Source organism: Coregonus lavaretus (assembly GCF_964263955.1).
Source record: "Coregonus lavaretus genome assembly, chromosome: 26".
Lineage (NCBI taxonomy): Eukaryota > Metazoa > Chordata > Actinopteri > Salmoniformes > Salmonidae > Coregonus > Coregonus lavaretus.
This window is the reverse complement of record NC_140013.1, coordinates 13,684,486-13,703,007: the sequence shown is the minus strand read 5'-3', so window position 1 is coordinate 13,703,007 and position 18,522 is coordinate 13,684,486. Positions and strand designations below refer to the sequence as shown.

The following is an 18,522-nucleotide window of genomic DNA, read 5'->3' as shown; positions in this document are numbered from 1 at the left end:
AATGACATTTTACGAATGTACTTATCAAAACAAAGTTAATGAAAATATGTAATTCATTGTTATGTTAATATGTTGGTAACAGATGTATAAAAGCAATACGGCAAGCAAGGCAGTGCGGCATCATGAATACAGTCACAGGCAAATGGGTTGTCTTCGATGCAGGGGCAAACAACACCATTTACCTGTGACTGTATTCGTGATACAGCACTGTATCTTGTGCCTTATCACTAACTAAACCCTCAGTATTCATTCAAAATGATGTGCTTGTTTCAAACGTCAATGGATCCATAAAGTGCCCAACTGTTAAGATAAGCAGAGCCTAAATTAACATACTTACTATACCCCTTTCACACTAGTGAGCCGAGCCCAGCAGTACTGCACTGACCTGGTTAATAATCCACCCTAGTTGCTAGAACCATGCTGGAAAGGACAATGTTTAAGGAAAATACATGAGCCAGCACAGTATGGATTGGGTCGGCACGACATTGTGAAAAAGGGTACTAATGTAAACTGGAATGTCTGTATGTGACATCTTTATTAATTTTCCGATCTTGTGCATCAACTCAAACCATGGCACACTGCCTGAGATCGCATCAGGGAGGAAGAGCATGTTGTGATGTCACTTCCGGTGTCTCCTCCTTGTCGGGTTACCATGGTTACAGGGCTGTTACTCCTTGGTGTGGTCTGAGGCAAAGGCTTGGCTGGCCACTACAGCCCACACCTGAATTAAAATCTAATCTAGCCTAACTCAATGTTCAGCCATTCCCAACCGATAAGAATGATATTAAGATTATTCCCGGTCGCAAGTAAAGGAGAGTTCTGTGTGCAAACAGAAAGGTTGTCGGGCTAATGTCTTTCAGTGCAGACAGTGGGTAGTTTGGGTTGGGGGCTTTCTCAGTCTTTTTCTCTCTTCTGGTAGGATTAGGTATCTTCTACACTCAGTCATTTACAACTGTCTCGACTTTCCAGTTTTCAGAAGTCCAGTTCTTGTCCCACTAGTCCAGTTCTTGTTCCTGATTTTAGGCAGTCGATATCAGATGAGGCAGTTCCATGTTTAGAGTGCTACTTCAGGACATCCATCGAGTGCCTTCCCCATAGGGCAGGGGTCACCTGGATTGGGTCTTTTTCTCTTGAAGGTCAGTGGCTCATAGTGCACAGGGAGACAAAGAGAAGCAACATGTAGTGTGCCGTGGCGTCTGACTAGATTTCAGATGCCTGGCAGCACAGTGTCCCTGGTCTCTGCCCTTGCCTCACAGGCTGCCCTTGCGACTGGCGCAGCTGTCACAGACACGGACAGGGTGGTCCCAGCCACGGGAGGGCACGGGGCGGCTCTTGGAGGAGCAACCGCTGCAGACACCCTGGCCACACGCCCGACAGTGGTGCTTGGACATACTGGGGGTGAAGGCTTTGCTGCACTGGTGGCACTGCACGATCTGGGGGTCGGGGATCCAGTAGTCAGGCCGGGCCACTCCCTTCACAAAGCCTGGAACATGGAGGAGAGAGATAAATAAATAACTCTTTATACAATAGTTGCCGTTGACAGTCAGAGCAGAGGACAAAGACTGTGTAATCTTTGTGAATATAATATTAAATGCTGTATCTTGTGGATTACTGTCTGCATATGCTGTAAATTGTCTATGATTCCTGGTGTGAAGTGTTTTTGTGAATACACAGAGACATGTATACTAGCTAGCTTTATTTGTGATGCGTTTCTCAAACACGACGCTGGTGCCAACATGACGATAGCCGTACTCACACAGAGGGTAGTCCACTGCAGTGGTGACCATGTCTAGAGTAGACTGGGCCACCTCTGTCACCCTGCGGGCCATCAGCCCCCGCGGCTCCACCACAGCCACTACAGGACACAGAGAGGGACCAACAGAGCCATCAGGATCACTGGACCACATTCTTTTAACCTCTATTTAACCAGGAAGTCCCTTGAGATGAGTAATCTCTTTCTCAAGGGAGATGAATGAACACTTACTATTCACATCAAACACTTAGTTTGCCTCCCAAATGGCACCCTATTCCCTTTGTTAGTGTACTACTTTTGGCCAGAGCCCAATGGGTCCAAGTAAGTAAGTAAAGTAATTTGACTAAAAACTGATCCTGAATCAGACTAAGGTAACATCAGCTTTTACATTAACATCCATGACCCAACACTGTTCCTAAAACAGACTTCGGAGAGGTAACATCAGCTTTTACATTAACATCCATGACCCAACACTGTTCCTAAAACAGACTTCAGAGAGGTAACATCAGCTTTTACATTAACATCCATGACCCAACACTGTTCCTAAAACAGACTTCAGAGAGGTAACATCAGCTTTTACATTAACATCCATGACCAAACACTGATCCTAAATCAGACTTTGGGGGAGGTAACATTAGCTGGCATCCTGACCCTGGTTGGTGGTGTCGGTCCCTCCCTGGCGGTGGCAGGCGTCACAGACCCGGACGGGGGTGCTGCCCCAGCCCCTCTCGGGCACGGGCATCCTGCGGGTGGAGCAGGCCTGGCAGAAGCCCTCGCCACACGAACGACAGTGGTGCTTCCTCTCCGCCTCCTCAAAGGGCTTCTTACAGCAGTGACACGCCTGGGGGACAGGGACACAGCACAATAATGTCAAGAGTCAGCAGTCAAAACTATACACTCATACACAACCATACCAAACCACACAAACAGTGCCACATTTGAGAATTACAACAGACGATTATTGGTTAATGCTGCATCCTTTAGGTATTTGGGTACTGGGTCTATCGCCTCAATAAAAACAGCTATTCTTAGGCTCTGCTATCTGTTCAAAAAGCCTGTGTATGTGTTGCTGGTCTAGATGCCATGCTGCTGGTCGATGATGATGCTAGACTCTCTGATGCTATGAGAGTGATGACTCACGGTGATGTCCGTGTTGGGTCTCCAGTAGTGCGGGGCCACCTGGTCAGTGAGCCAGGAGGTGACAGCCTTGGTGGGGCCCGTACTGTACTCCGACACAGACTGGATCACAAAGTTCATCCCATCAAGCACCCTCTGGGCCGCATTCTGGTGGTCTGTCAGGAAGGCCTCAGACTGGACACACAGAGACAGGGAGAGCAACGGTCAGAGGAGAGGGAGGCCATCTTTGAACGTATTTGATATCTATGTTGGCAGTACGTATTCATCCATTCATAATTGATGATGACCATGACAATTTGAAGTACAGTGTGCAGTGTTGACGTTGCCAGTGCAAGTAACATTATCTTTATTAACCTTTGATAGCTGACATACTTTGAAAGTTAAATTAATGCCAGAGACTTATTAGCATATACAGTACCAGTCAAAAGTTTGGACACACGTAACATATTGTTTACATTTTAGTCATTTAGCAGACGCTCTTATCCAGAGCGACTTACAGTTAGTGAGTGCATAATTATTATATTTTTTCCATACTGGCCCCCTGTGGGAATCGAACCCACAACCCTGGCGTTGCAAACGCCATGCTCTACCAACTGAGCTACACGGGACACACCTACTCATTCAAGGGTTTTTCTTTATTTTTACTATTTTCTACATTGTAGAATAATAGTGAAGACATCAAAACTATGAAATAACATATATGGAATCATTTAGTAACCAAAAAAAGTGTTAAACAAATCAAAATATATTTTATATTTGAGATTCATCGAAATAGCCACCCTTTGCACACTCTTGGCATTCTCTCAACCAGCTTCACCTGGAATGCTTTTCCAACAGTCTTGAAGGAGTTCCCACATATGCTGATCACTTGTTGGCTGCTTTTCCTTCACTCTGCTGTCCGACTCATCCCAAACCATCTCAATTGGGTTGAGGTCGGGGGATTGTGGAGGCCAGGTCATCTGATGCAGCACTCCATCGCTCTCCTTCTTGGTAAAATAGCCCTTACACAGCCTGGAGTGTTGTGTCATTGTCCTGTTGAAAAACAAATGATAGTCCCACTAAGCCCAAACCAGATGGGATGGCGTATCGCTGCAGAATACTGTGGTAGCCATGCTGGTTAAGTGTGCCTTGAATTCTAAATAAATCACAGACAGTGTCACCAGCATAGCACCCCCACACCATAACACCTCCTCCTCCATGCTTTACGGTGGGAACTACACATGCAGAGATCATCCGTTCACCCACACCACGTCTCACAAAGACAAGGCGGTTGTAACCAAATATCTCCAAAGGACACATTTCCACCGGTCTAATGTCCATTGCTCGTGTTTCTTGGCCCAAGCAGGTCTCTTCTTCTTATTGTTGTCCTTTAGTAGTGGTTTCTTTGCAGCAATTCGACCACGAAGGCCTGATTCACACAGTCCCCTCTGAACAGTTAGTGTTCTGTACTGTACTGCTGGTTACTACATGATTCCACATGTGTTATTTTATCGTTTTAATGTATTCCCTATTATTCTACAATGTAGAAAATAGTAAAAATTAAGAAAAACCCTGGAATGAGTAGGTGTGTCCAAACTTTTGACTGGTAGTGTATATTCCAACCTGTTCTGTCGCAAATGCCTCTAAATATTCTCACTGAAACTTCAACTGAGCTTGACTGACTGTTTGTATGTTGTGCCTGTCAGTACAGTGAGGGGTGTGTAGGACTAAGAGGCTCAGCTCACCCCCTCCCAGACGTGTTTGACCTCGGGCCGCACCACGCCGCACTCTGGGTTCTGGTTGCCCAGCCAGTACTGCCGGCTGCGGTAGATAATGCCACAGCTGCCACACTCCAGGACATACCTGGCAGGACAGGGGCACCGTGGAGAGGGTGGTGGGGGAAAGGATGAGAGGGGGAGGAAATATATAGTGCATTGGCTTAGATGGCAGAGTGGATTCCATGTTTGTATGTGTGCATCTTTGTATGAGTGGTACTTTATTGAACGAATTCGAGAGTCCTGGTTGAAAGGGACATCTTTAATACCATCAAAAAGTAAATATGTGTGTGGTGTGTCCCAGGTGTGGTGTGTCTCAGCAACTCACCCAGACCAGGCGTACTTCGCCAGCCCATACCAGGGGTTGTCTGATGAGGCTGAGGTTTTGGGAATGACAATAACCTCCCTGCCCCCCTCATAGCACCTCTGTGTGTGTAGGATCAGGGAGAGAGCACACAAAATATGATTAAGGCTAGCTTCATACACTTGGCTCATGCGTTTGCTTGTACTACAAATTGTCCAACACCATCTCCACAGGATTAAATCCTATATCATATATCATTTAGAAGAATACTTTATTGTCCATTTCCTTTTCAGATCACTTCAACTTTCTCTCTTGTGTCCCATCACAGACATAGACCATATGTGAAATGGCTTACCTTGCAGATGAGAACCTTGTTGTTGTACTGGTGAGCGTACTGACACAGTCCGTCTGCCAGGTGAGGGACCCTGTCTCTTAGATGGTTCATCCCGTTCTTACAGCGGATACTGAGGGGAAAGAAAACAAGGAAAACCCCTATAAAAATCAGAAGGATGGTTGAATCCATCCATCACATACCTAACATCCAAGTTACTTGTGTAAAATGTGAAGGTGTACAGTAACTATTTGGCTGAACATCTCTGAATATCTCTCTGTGCCTGCCATTTTGGTGGATGGCCGAAAGGCGTTGCTCCTTTTCTCCTAGCGGCTTAAGATGTTAGACGTGAATCATAACACATTGATAACAGGGACATACAAGGCTTTATACTCAAGCAGTGAGAGCCTGTTAAACCACTGCCTATTTCTGGATATGAACACCAATCAGTGTGTTTAGGGAAAATATTTGGGTTTCTAATCTAGCTCAAATTTCCCAAGTGAAAGAAGACACTACAGTACAGAATGAAAACCCATAGAGAGTGTGATGGAAATGTTTATGTTGGTGCTTTTCTATAAACCAATTTCTGTGTTCATGCTCTGTCTTCATGCAAGTGACTGACTGAACAAATCCTCACTATCAGTATCTGCAATTTGGCAGTACGCCCAGACCTTTGTTTTGAAAACAAAATATATCTCAGTTTCAAGGTCTCAGCTTAGAGAGAAGAAGCCTCATGAGGTATTGGTCTGTCACATGTTATGAACCAGTATTGGTCGGTCACATGAAAGAAACAAAACAGTAATGATGAATTAATTAGGCTAAATCATGCAAATATAACTTGTCTGTGTATAGCTGTATATAAGATAACTGCTAGGACTGCCCCAGCAGAGCTTCTGACAGATGTTCACTATGGTGCATCCAGTTTGTTGGAACTTCTCCAGCCCGCTGACAATAAACAATGATTCATTTAAGATTGACTTTGAGTGTCCCTGTGTAAGAATTTCCACGACAAGAGGTATGATTTACATAGGACAAACAGACTTTTATGCTTCCTTCGTGACAACCCATCTGGGAGGGACACATATCCTAGCACTACCTGTTCACGTGCAGCATGTGAATACACCATTCATTAGTGCACACTGTAGCAAAAATGTTTCGCAATGGAAAATGGTTTGCAATGAAAACAAGAGATTCTATTGGACAAATTCAGGTTAGTTCTTCCCCATTTTGTTTTGAGTCATGTGATAGAGTTACTTTGAGCAGATACATGCAGCAGATGCAGGTAAGTCACTTACTTGCAGCTGAGGCAGACTGAAGAGCAGGTGAAGTATTCGTCAGGGAAAAAGGAGTAGAGGGGGATCTTGTCGTCTAAGATCTCCCCACAGAACCTGTCACTCAGGGCCTGGAGAGGATGGGAGAAGGAGAGAGATGAGGAGACCAAGGGGTGGAAGGGGAGGAGCCAAGCAGGGTCAAAACAAATATTAATTGGTTATGGAAGGCCTATTTAACCAGACAAGCACCCAATTCTCATTAACATTCACTAGTACCGGCATTACCTGTCTATCAAACAAATGAATTATGTAACAATGCAAAGATATAAACACACACAGACCTGCAGAGCGCTGAAGACGATGGCCGGTTGGCGGGGCGATCGTGTGGCAGTGTTCCTGACTTGCTGGCGTACAGCCTCCAGGAGCAGAGAGTAGTTGGTCGGAGGAGTGATAGTCTGTGTGCCCACGTACTGCACTGAGCTGAAGGCCTCTGTACCCAGGCCCAGGTCATGGAAGCGCCTCTGGAGCTGAGTGTCTGCATAGCCAGGGACATCTGTTCGCTCTGTGGGGACAAAGTAGGACAACATCATGGGTTGAGTTCCCACACCCACCTGACTGTTCTGTAAATAGTGTAGTATGTGTGGGTGTGACTGTATTAGTTGGTGAACCTGTATCTATGAGTGTGTCTCACCCAGTGTGATGGTTAAGTATGATTCTGACCTTACATAATATGTTAGTGTATTGTTGTTCAATTCAATAAAAATATATGTTATTTATCCCCAAGGTGCAATTACTTTGGGCAGATGAGTCTGCAACAACACGACAGCATACCCCAACCATACCACAATGTGTTGTCTAACTCATGAGCAAATTGTTGTGTAATGCATGCATAGAAACATAGGATTGCATGTGGTGCATGTTAGTGACTGGGCCTCTCCTGTACATACCATAGCCCAGTAGCTGGGTGTGGGTGGTCTCCTGGAACACGATGATCGCCGGCCCCAGGGAGGAGAGGGGCACATCCATGCCACAGCGGCTGGAGAGGGCGCGCAGCTCGGGGGTGAAGTGCTTCAGGTAGGCCCCTGAGGCACTGCTTAGGAACTGGAACATGTCGTTGTGCAGCCTCTCAGCCCGCGTGCGGTACACCACCACGTCCGATACGGCCAGCACCTTCAGCAGCAGACGCATGTGCTGGTTCTGGTTGGCCGCAGACCCCAGCAGGCCCTCTGTGTCCAGAGCCACCAGGCCCAGCCCGGGGTCAAAGGCGGCCCACACGCCCACCGTGCAGGAGCTGGGGGACTTGGAGGTGTAGAACACGGTATCCCCGCCAAACAGGATGTGGTTGAGGGTGTGGGACTTGCCGTCGCCCGTGTTGCCGAAGATGGAGAGGACCTTGACGCCCTGCATGTCCCCGCAGCTCAGCCACTCCAGGAACTGAGCCTCATCATGGACCTGGGGTGATGTTGGAGAGGATGGGAGATGAAGTTATGTTATAGTTAGCTGTAGGATGTTATGTTGTCAAATACCTGGCTTACTTATGTGGTGTTGTGTATATAGTTTGTCTATCTTTATTCTACTTAATGTGTACACTAGAGGGCACTATATTGACTTGGGTCATGGGTCACATGTATAGGCACACAGGAAGTATGGATGCACAGAGGCACACCCGTCGCTATGGGCGGGCCATAGGGGGCCGGGCCCGCCCCCAAAAATGCTTGTGCCCCCCACCACTTGAGGGAATTTATAATTAAATATAATAATTGGCTAATAATAATTGTGCCCTGCCCTCCCATGCATTTCATATGCCCCCCTTAAGACTGAGGTCTGGCGACGGGTCTGCACAGAGGTATGGAGAGAATACATGCAGATGTAATTACCATAGGCGCATATTTTAGTTCCAATGTGTTAATGGTGAGCGCGGTAAGAACAACCACATAACTAGGACAAAATGGCTCCTACATTAACATTTGGCCTAACAATATTTGCACCATTACTTTAAATATTTGTCTTTGTGCTCCTAAATTTATTTTTGTGCTCCTACATTTTTCAACTTAGGCGCACACGTGCTCCCTGTAAAAAAAGGTCAGCGTAGAGCGTAGGGGGAGCAGGGGGGGGGGGGGGGGGGGGTTACAGGTACAAAAAACTGTCAAAGAAATGCATATAAAGATAACCCCACCCCATTCCACCCCTCAGTCCCCATTCACCCGCATCCTCCCTCCCCAACCAGTAATCTTCTATGATTTATTGAGAGATTCAAGGGGCTATCATCATTAATTAAGTAACATAACAGATGCAAAGCATTTAAAATTTTAATTCATGCACTTCTAAATTATTTTCTTTACTTTGCCGAAGAAGCATATAACTGCAGGGCACTCCCAAATTAATATGCTTACCTGATGTCGGGGGCACAGTGAACAGTTGGGGTCAATTTCAACATTAAACGTTTCCTTGGTGTTAAATATAGTCTGTGAACAAACTTAAAATGTACACTACCAGTCAAAAGTTTGAGTTTTACCTACTCATTCAAGGGTTTTTCTTTATTTTTACCATTTTCTACATTGTAGAAAAATAGTGAAGACATCAAAACTATGAAAGAACACATATGGAATCATGTAGTAACCATAAAAGTATTAAACTTCTTCAAATAGCCACCCTTTGCCTTGATGACAGCTTTGCACACTCTTGGCATTCTCTCAACCAGCTTCATGAGGTATTCACCTGGAATGCATTTCAATTAACAGGTGTGCCTTCTTAAAAGTTATTTTGTGGAATTTCTTTCCTTCTTAATGCGTTTGAGCCAATCAGTTGTGTTGTGACAAGGTAGAGGTGGTATACAGAATATAGCCCTATTTGGTAAAAGACCAAGTCCATATTATGGCAAGAACAGCTCAAATAAGCAAAGAGAAACAACAGTCCATCATTACTTTAAGACATGAAGGTAATGTGTATGCATCTTTCAAATCTTGGAATGTTCTCAAACCATTGCTGTCCATGATATCGGTATGGGTATGGATACCACATTTGGACCATTGGGGGATACAAAGGCCGCCCTCCAGATCACAAGACATTATTGTGAAATATTGGAGTATGGGCATGCCAATAAATTTGATTTCGTAATCCAAGATGGCGTAGCAGTGCGGTCGTGTATTCTGTAGTGTGCCAGTTTTTTTTTTTTTTTGTCTTTTTCGTATATATTTCTCAATCTCACTTTTCATCCTTCAACTAAATATACTTTCCTGCAACCCGCCTCACCCAATGTGGAATGGATTCTATTATTTCTTATTCCTTTTTATCTAGAACCTCCGGCTGAAACTAGCCAGCTAACTAGCTACTTGCTATTAGCCACCGTTAGCGGTTTTCACCATTGTCCATGGCCTGCACTACCTACCAGCCAGCTCTATCCTGGACAATTATCGGACAGTCTGCACAGTATGCACAGCGCGCTATCGACCCAGAACATATCGGATTTTCTGCCGGAATCACTGAGTCACTGGACCTTAACACCGGATCATTGCAACTAGCTAACTGCAACCGAATGGATGTTGTTGTTGGCTAATCACCACTGTCCCGAAGCTAGCACCAGTTAGCCTTGAGCTAGCCTCGAGCCAGGCCCATCTCCCGGCTATCTACCTCTATGTCAACCGGACGGGACCTCCTAGTGTCGACACGGAGCCCCGCCGATCCATCACGACTGGTCTGCCGACATAATCGTCTGATATGGTTTCAACAGGCTTCCCGTTGTGATGACCACGAAGATCCATCTGCTAGCCCTGGCCTGCTAGCACACGCAATCAACAGCCGTGCCTCCTGCTCGCCTGTGCCGTAGCAGCCATCGAACTGCTCCTGGACTCACCTATTGCTGTTCACTGGACCTTATGATCACTCAGCTACACAGCTGATGCCTGCTGGACTGTTCCTTTACACGGTACCCCATCCTGTTTATCTGTCCTGTTTATCTGTCCTGTTTATCTGTTTAGCCTGAGCCAAAACTTTTGTCGCCATTACCAGTTGTTGCCTTAGCTCTCTCAAATAACACCTGTGATTGCTTTATGCCTCTCTCCCATGTCAATATGCCTTGCCTATTGCTGTTTCGGTTAGTTCTTATTATACAATTTCACTGTAGAGCCCCCAGTCACGCTCAACCTGCCTCAGATAGCTCCTTTGTCCCACCCCCCATACACGCGGAGACCGGCTCAATCGGTGCCTCCAGTGATGCCATCTCTTTCATCGTTACCGAACGCTTAGGTTTACCTCCACTGTACTCATATCCTTCCATATTCTTGTCTGTAAATAATGCCCTGAATCTATTCTACAACGCCCGGAAATCTACCCCTTTTATTCTCTGTACCCAACGCACTAGAAGACCAGTTCTTAAAGCCTTTATCCGTATACTTATTCTACTCCTCCTCTGTTCCGCTGATGATGTAGAGGGTAACCCAGGCCATGTAGCCCCCAGTATCACTCCTACTCCAGGCACTATCATTTGTTGACTTCTGTAACTGTAAAAGCCTTGGTTTCTTGCATGTTAACATCAGAAGCCTCCTCAAATTTGCTAAAATGCAAATCAATTTATAACATTGACATGCGTTTTTCTGGATTTTTTTGTTGTTATTCTGTCTCTCACTGTTCAAATAAACCTACCATTAAAATTATAGACTTATCATGTCTTTGTCAGTGGGCAAACGTACAAAATCAGCAGGGGATCAAATACTTTTTTCCCTCACTGTATCTACTCCCAAATGCTTAAGATGGGAAATGATTGGTAGAGATGGAGTCCTGAGATGGTAGAGATGGGGTCTTGAGAGGCAGTAGGGCCGATTTGGTTAGATACATTTTATAGCTTGAGATTAAGCTGAATTTATCTAGGATACATTGACTAGATATAGTAAAATATCATCTGTGTATAATGAGATGAAGTGATCAGTAGATTTTAGGGAAATGTGTGTTATTTCCTTCAAATTGACAAATTGCCTGGGCTTCCATGGATAATAAGAATAGCAAAGGCGAAATTGGATCACCTTGTCTGCTGCTTCTAGTGATTTTGAACAGAGCATTGCAGAAATTGCCTGTTATAACTATGTCTGAGGGATTGGCATATAGCATTTTAATCATATTAATTAAATTGGAGCCAATTCCCATAAGTTCCAAGACAGACCAGAGATATGACCATTCTAGTCTATCAAAAGTGTTTTCTGCATCAACAGATAATACAGCCTAAGAAGCTGTTGTTTCTGATTAAGCATCTAAGATATGTAATAGTCAACAGAGGTTATCCGAGGATAAACACTTTTTAACAAACCCGCTTTTGTCAGTGTGGACCAATTTGGGTAAGAAAGTGTCGAGATGGGACAGCAACATTTTAGAAAACAGTTTAATATCTGTCTTTATCAAAGATAGGGGCGATAGTGAGAACACTGGGTGGCATCCTTACCTTTTTTAAATAAAAACTAAATTAGTGCTGTATTCACATCCCTCCCAGATGAACCTTTGTGAATGGCTGTATTAATCATTTTGAGCAATAGTGGACCTAATTGATTCAAAACGTTTAAATAGACCTCAGGAGGAATACAGTCCTATCCAGGTGATTTGCCTTTATTCATGCTATCCAAAAGCGTTTGAGATCACTGAGAGAAATTTGGGCTCCCAGTAAGGTGGCTTCCTCTGTTGAGAGAAGAGGAGCTCTTAATTATTTTAGAAAGAACTTAGTCTGGCTTGGTGTGGATTTACAATCAGAGGTGTACACAGTTCTTTATAGAAGCGGAGGAATCTGATAGTAATTCCCCTGTTTCAGATTCAATAGATGCTATATCAGCTAATTGATCATTACTGCGTAGCTTGTTGGCCAGTAAATGACTGGGACGATTACCATGGAAGTAATGGTAGAGTCTTACTCGATGGATGGCAAATCCTGCTCTCTGTCTTATCAATAAATTAAGTTATGTCTTGACTTTGGAAAGAGTAATAGCTACCTGGTCTGAAAAGAGTGTTTGTTGAGAACAGTTAATCAACATTTCAAAATCTGCTATCTTCTTTAATTTTGATTTATTCAACTCGTTTACATAAAAAAATTGTTTATGTAAACGAAAATCCCAGAACCACACGGGGGGACCTAGTGAATGACCTGCAGAGAGCTGGGACCAAAGTAACAAAGCCTACCATCAGTAACACACTACGCCGCCAGGGACTCAAATCCTGCAGTGCCAGATGTGTCCCCCTGCTTAAGCCAGTACATGTCCAGGCCCGTCTGAAGTTTGCTAGAGTGCATTTGGATGATCCAGAAGAGGATTGGGAGAATGTCATATGGTCAGATGAAACCAAAATATAACTTTTTGGTAAAAACTCAACTCGTCGTGTTTGGAGGACAAAGAATGCTGAGTTGCATCCAAAGAACACCATACCTACTGTGAAGCATGGGGGTGGAAACATCATGCTTTAGGGCTGTTTTTCTGCAAAGGGACCAGGACGACTGATCCGTGTAAAGGAAAGAATGAATGGGGCCATGTATCGGGAGATTTTGAGTGAAAACCTCCTTCCATCAGCAAGGGCATTGAAGATGAAACGTGGCTGGGTCTTTCAGCATGACAATGATCCCAAACACACCGCCCGGGCAACGAAGGAGTGGCTTCGTAAGAAGCATTTCAAGGTCCTGGAGTGGCCTAGCCAGTCTCCAGATCTCAACCCCATAGAAAATCTTTGGAGGGAGTTGAAAGTCCGTGTTGCCCAGCGACAGCCCCAAAACATCACTGCTCTAGAGGAGATCTGCATGGAGGAATGGGCCAAAATACCAGCAACAGTGTGTGAAAACCTTGTGAAGACTTACAGAAAACTTTTGACCTGTGTCATTGCCAACAAAGGGTATATAACAAAGTATTGAGAAACTTTTGTTATTGACCAAATACTTATTTTCCACCATAATTTGCAAATAAATTCATTAAAAATCCTACAATGTTATTTTCTGGATTTTCTTTTCTCATTTTGTCTGTCATAGTTGATGTGTACCTATGATGAAAATTACAGGCCTCTCATCTTTTTAAGTGGGAGAACTTGCACAATTGGTGGCTGACTAAATACTTTTTTCCCCCACTGTATCATTATGATTACACCTTTAGTTTTGTTTGGGGCTGATGAAAAAGCAGCCAGTTGGTACAAATGGTTCTGCATTTTATGAGTCCTTATGGAGCAGGTGTGTTTCTTGGAGCATTGCTATATCAATATGGTTTCTTGCTAGGATATCAAGACAGCTGGAACGTTTGATAGGAAAATGTTAGGCCTTTCAAATTCACCCCTCCCTGGACTCTACACGGTGTCGCAAGCGTTCCACAGGGATGCTGGTTCGTGTTGACCCCAATGTCCTTTGGGTGGTGGACCATGCTTGATACACATGGGAAACCATTGCGCCTGAAAAACCCAGCAGCGTTGCATTCCTTGACACACTCAAAAAGGTGCACCTGGCACCTACTACCATACCCCGTTCAAAGGCACTTAAATATTATTTCTTGCCAATTCACACTCTGAATTGCACACATACGCAACCCATGTCTCAATTGTCTCAAGGCCTAAAAATCCTTCTTTAACCAGTGGATTTAATAAGTGACATCAATAAGGGGTCATAGCTTTCAACTGGATTCACCTGGTCAGTCTGTCATGGAAAGAGCAGGTGTTCCTAATATTTTGAACACTCAGTGTATGTGCTCTATACTATGTACAAAAAACATGAAGATGTATTTGTAAGAACACCGCCTCCAACCGAGACTACACTTCCTCCCCTCCAATTTCAGCTTCAAACGACCCCAATAGAGCATAACTGGGAAGGACTCCTGAGTGGCGCAGTTGTCTAAGGCACTGCATCGCAGTGCTAGCTGTGCCGCTAGAGATCCTGGTTCGAATCCAGGCTCTGTCATAGCCGGCCGTGACCGGGAGACCCATGGGGCAGCGCACAATTAGCCCAGTGTAGGGGAGGGAATGGCCGGCAGGGATGTAGCACAGTTGGTAGAGCATGGCGTTTGCAACGCCAGGGTTGTGGGTTCGATTCCCACGGGGGGCCAGTTTGAAAAAAATAAATAATAATAATGTATGCACTCACTAACTGTAAGTTGCTCTGGATAAGAGCGTCTGCTAAATGACTTAAATGTAAGGAAATGTAGTACCTCGGGGCTGATGGCTGTGCTTTTGATAATTCTGTCGGGTGCAACTAGGATGCAACATTGCTAAACTGCATACAGTAAGTGTATATTATGTATTTGAAAGATTATTTCTCCTTGATGTGGAAGTTCCAAAGATTTCCAAAACAGATTGTCTGAATTGTAGTTCATTGATCCAGGTGTGGTCCTGGTGTTCAATTGAGAACTCAAGGGCTGGGTTGCTAGCCATACCCCATTGGGCTCTCGAGAGCTAGGCTCAACCCTACAAGACAGTTAATTAGCTTCAGTCAAGGCTTAAGTGTGGCTAGCTGTTTTTAGTGGTCCTCTGTAGCTCAATTGGTAGAGCATGGCGCTTGTAACGCCAGGGTAGTGGGATCGATCCCCGGGACCACCCATACGTAAAAATGTATGCACACATGACGACTGTAAGTCGCTTTGGATAAAAGCGTCTGCTAAATGGCATATTATTATTTAGCAATGCGGGTCTATTTAGATACACTAGTGTTACTCCCAATTGTATTGGGTTGCACAAAAACAGTACACAGGAAGCCAGATGTTAAACACAATTCCATTTCAACTTACGGTGCCGGTTGGCAGGATGATTGGTCATTATGATGGGAATTTGAGACAGAAAATCTAAAGGATCGTATTATTAAACAGACTTTCCAAACGTGGGTCTGGTGTAGACCCACTTCCTCTCTGCATACCTCTAGTCAAAATAAAAGTCCTGCATGTGTGCCATATGTGGTAAAAAAAAAAAGAATAACATGTGGGGGCCTTTTATTTTGACATGAGGTATAGGTCCCCTGTAGCTCAGTTGGTAGAGAATGGCGCCTGCAACGCCAGGGTTGTGGGTTCGTTTCCCACGGGGGGGGCCAGTATGAAAATGTATGCACTCACTAACTGTAAGTCGCTCTGGATAAGAGCGTCTGCTAAATGACTGAAATGTAAATGTAAGGTGAGGAAGTGGGTCTGCAACAGCCCACCGGTACAGTAAGTCAAAATGGAATTGTATTTAACTTCTGTTTTTGTACAACCCAATACAACTGGGAGCACCAAGTATGTAAATACACCTGTGTTGCTAAAAGCATATAGAGTGTGGTGTGTTTACACAGCCTGATTAATTGGGGACATTCCTGAAAGGAAACTGAAACAATGCCAGTCATACTGACAGACCATAGAGCTAGATAGAGGCCCTAATATCTGTATCTGTGCCATTATAGCATCTGTGACAGTATGGGCAGCGCCATTGAGGGTACAACCCATAGGGATCCCCACCCAGTTGACTACTTTAAATGGCGGAAGCCCTCAATGGCGCTGCCCATGCTCAAACGTCCTTTTGGCCACTAGAGGCCTCTATAATTATCTATGTGACAGACATCAAGGTATAATACTCCTGCCCTTTTGAAAACGAACCATCTTTAACGTTAACTTTGACTAGCTAGTCATATTTACATGGCTAAAGTTAAATCATTCCTATCAAGTTTGCTGCGCGTCGACCATTTCGAAGAAATTGCTACAAAACAACAATAGCCTTCTAGTACTGTTCATCCGCTACCGACATACCGTAGTAAATTAGGTTAGCTTAGACGAGGCCCATGTCAAAATAATGAGTAACGTTAACGATAGCTAACTAACACCGTAGTTGGCTGTTAGTTGTGCAGTCAAGACGGGATGGCAACGTGACATATTTAATTTTGTTACACAAACATGACATCTGGCTAATGTTACCCTTTGGCCAACCAGTGTGGACTTTGTTTTCATTCTGCTAACGTTAGCCAGTTAACGTTAGTTGCGTGCTAGCAACCCGACGTCGTTACCTGCAGATTTTCTTGTTCGTCAACCAAAAGAAAACTCCGACCATTTTCCGGGTGTTCTTCTGTTTTTATGTGACAAAGCGATACCTCCTCCATTTCTTTCATCAGTACTTCGGACATTGTTATTAAACAATCCCTAGACTGACGGTAGCAGAAACTTCCCCCACTCCCGACAACAACAATACAACGCATGGATTGGTGAGGGAGGAGCCATCAGCAATGGAGCACGCAAAAGACAACGTATGTACGTGAGAAGCGTTCTGTCGTATGCTCAGCAGCAGCACCATCTTGTGGTGAATATGCAAATTCACACGAAACCAATGAACACGGCATGATAAGTGAAAACCACTGAACGCAAGTGTGTGCACAAAATTAGATACTGGATCGCCTAGAGTCGAAATAGCATAATAAAAAAATCCCTATAAAAATCCGTCTGTTTAATCTAGAGCTATAACAGTTTTTTTTTGCATGGGCTGCGTCTCAGGCCTTCTGCATCTGAGGTGAAAGGAGGCAGAGCTACAGCAGTAATTGTCAGACCATGAAACTTCCCGAAAATCGGTGTTCTTACGAAAACATCTGTAGCGTCCAAACGGTTATAACCCCTAACTATTATGACCCCTCTATGGAAAGGTGAGAATCTCACGAACATGTAGCCTACATGTCAGTTTTGCTCTAGGACGCCCACAAGCCTCAAAAGACTCATCTGAAGGTAGATTGGTACCTGTTAAAAAAAATAATGGAAGGATTTAGTGTCTAAAAAAATTGGTTAAATAGAGCAGGCCTGTGTATTTTTTATTTTTTTATTTTTAACAAATCATTTCCTGATCTTTCTTATATCTCTGAGATATAGGAAAGACACTTCAAAACAAACTTCCTTTTTATTTTATTGTAATACATTTTTCCATGTATGAATATGTTATTCAATGTGTTTCTATGGGATAATAGCAGTAAGGCCAAATTCAATGTTTCCACAAATATTTTGTACATATATTTTTTTATAACTAAAGAGGTCCTAAAATTCAAAATCAAATAACTAAATGTTCCTTGGTATGACCATCTTAAAACAAATCTATATGTTAGCTCAGTAGAATCAGCTGTGTAGTGCTAGGGCAAAAATCACAAAACGTGCACCCCTTTGGGTCCCAAGGACCCAGTTTGGGAAATCCTGCTCTAGGGGGATAGGCCTACATACAGTATGTACATTATTTTTTGCACTAACTCCTATCTGCATAATTTAACCTTTGAACTTTTTTGTATTTACATTTTTGGGGGGGCCTGAGTACTGCCCTACCTTGTCTGGAAACCCGACATTGAATTGAATTCTACGTCGGGCAGAAATTAGCGTTTGAATCAGGGAAGTTTCCTCTCATGACTCTACAAGCCAGAATGTTGAATACAATTCTATTTTAATGTACAGGACCAGTCAAAAGTTTGGACACACTCCAGGGATTTTTCTTTATTTTTACTATTTTCTACATTGTTGAATAATAGTGAAGACATCAAAACTATTAAATAACACACATGGAATCATGTAGTAACCTTGATGACAGCTTTGCACACGCTTGGCATTCTCTCAACCAGCTTCATGAGGTAGTCACCTGGAATGCATTTCAATTATCAGTTGTGCCTTGTTAAAACTTAATTTAAGCTAACAGAACGTGACCGCCGAGTGCTGAAGCGTGTAAAAATCGTCTGTTCTCAGTTGCAACACCCACTACTGAGTTCCAAACTACCTCTGGAAGCAACGTCAGCACAAGAACTGTTCGTCGGTAGCTTCATAAAATGGGTTTCCATGGCCAAGCAGCCGCACACAAGCCTAAGATCACCATGTGCAAAGCCAAGTGTCGGTTGGAGTGGTGTAAAGCTCACCGACATTGGACTCTGGAGCAGTGGAAACGCGTTCTCTAGAGTGATGAATCACACTTCACCCTCTGGCAGTCCCACGGACGAATCTGAGTTAAGCAGATGCCAGAAGAACGCTACCTGCCCGAATGCATAGTGCCAACTGTAAAGT

The 18,522-nt window shown here is 44.1% G+C and overlaps 1 protein-coding gene across 1 annotated transcript; it reads right to left on the bottom strand.

Moving 5' to 3' along the window:
• Positions 1–516: 516 nt before the first annotated feature.
• Positions 517–16,709, bottom strand: LOC311101626 (zinc finger FYVE domain-containing protein 1). The gene is made up of 11 exons (XM_084142753.1): positions 16,512–16,709; positions 7,498–8,002; positions 6,892–7,112; positions 6,575–6,681; positions 5,304–5,412; positions 4,973–5,070; positions 4,615–4,732; positions 2,894–3,064; positions 2,405–2,594; positions 1,757–1,855; positions 517–1,483 (listed from the first exon to the last, which is right to left on the bottom strand). The coding sequence occupies exons 1-11, from the start codon at positions 16,698–16,700 to the stop codon at positions 1,251–1,253; spliced, it is 2,040 nt and encodes a 679-aa protein (XP_083998879.1). The 5' UTR covers positions 16,701–16,709; the 3' UTR covers positions 517–1,250.
• Between the last annotated feature and the right edge of the window lie 1,813 nt (positions 16,710–18,522).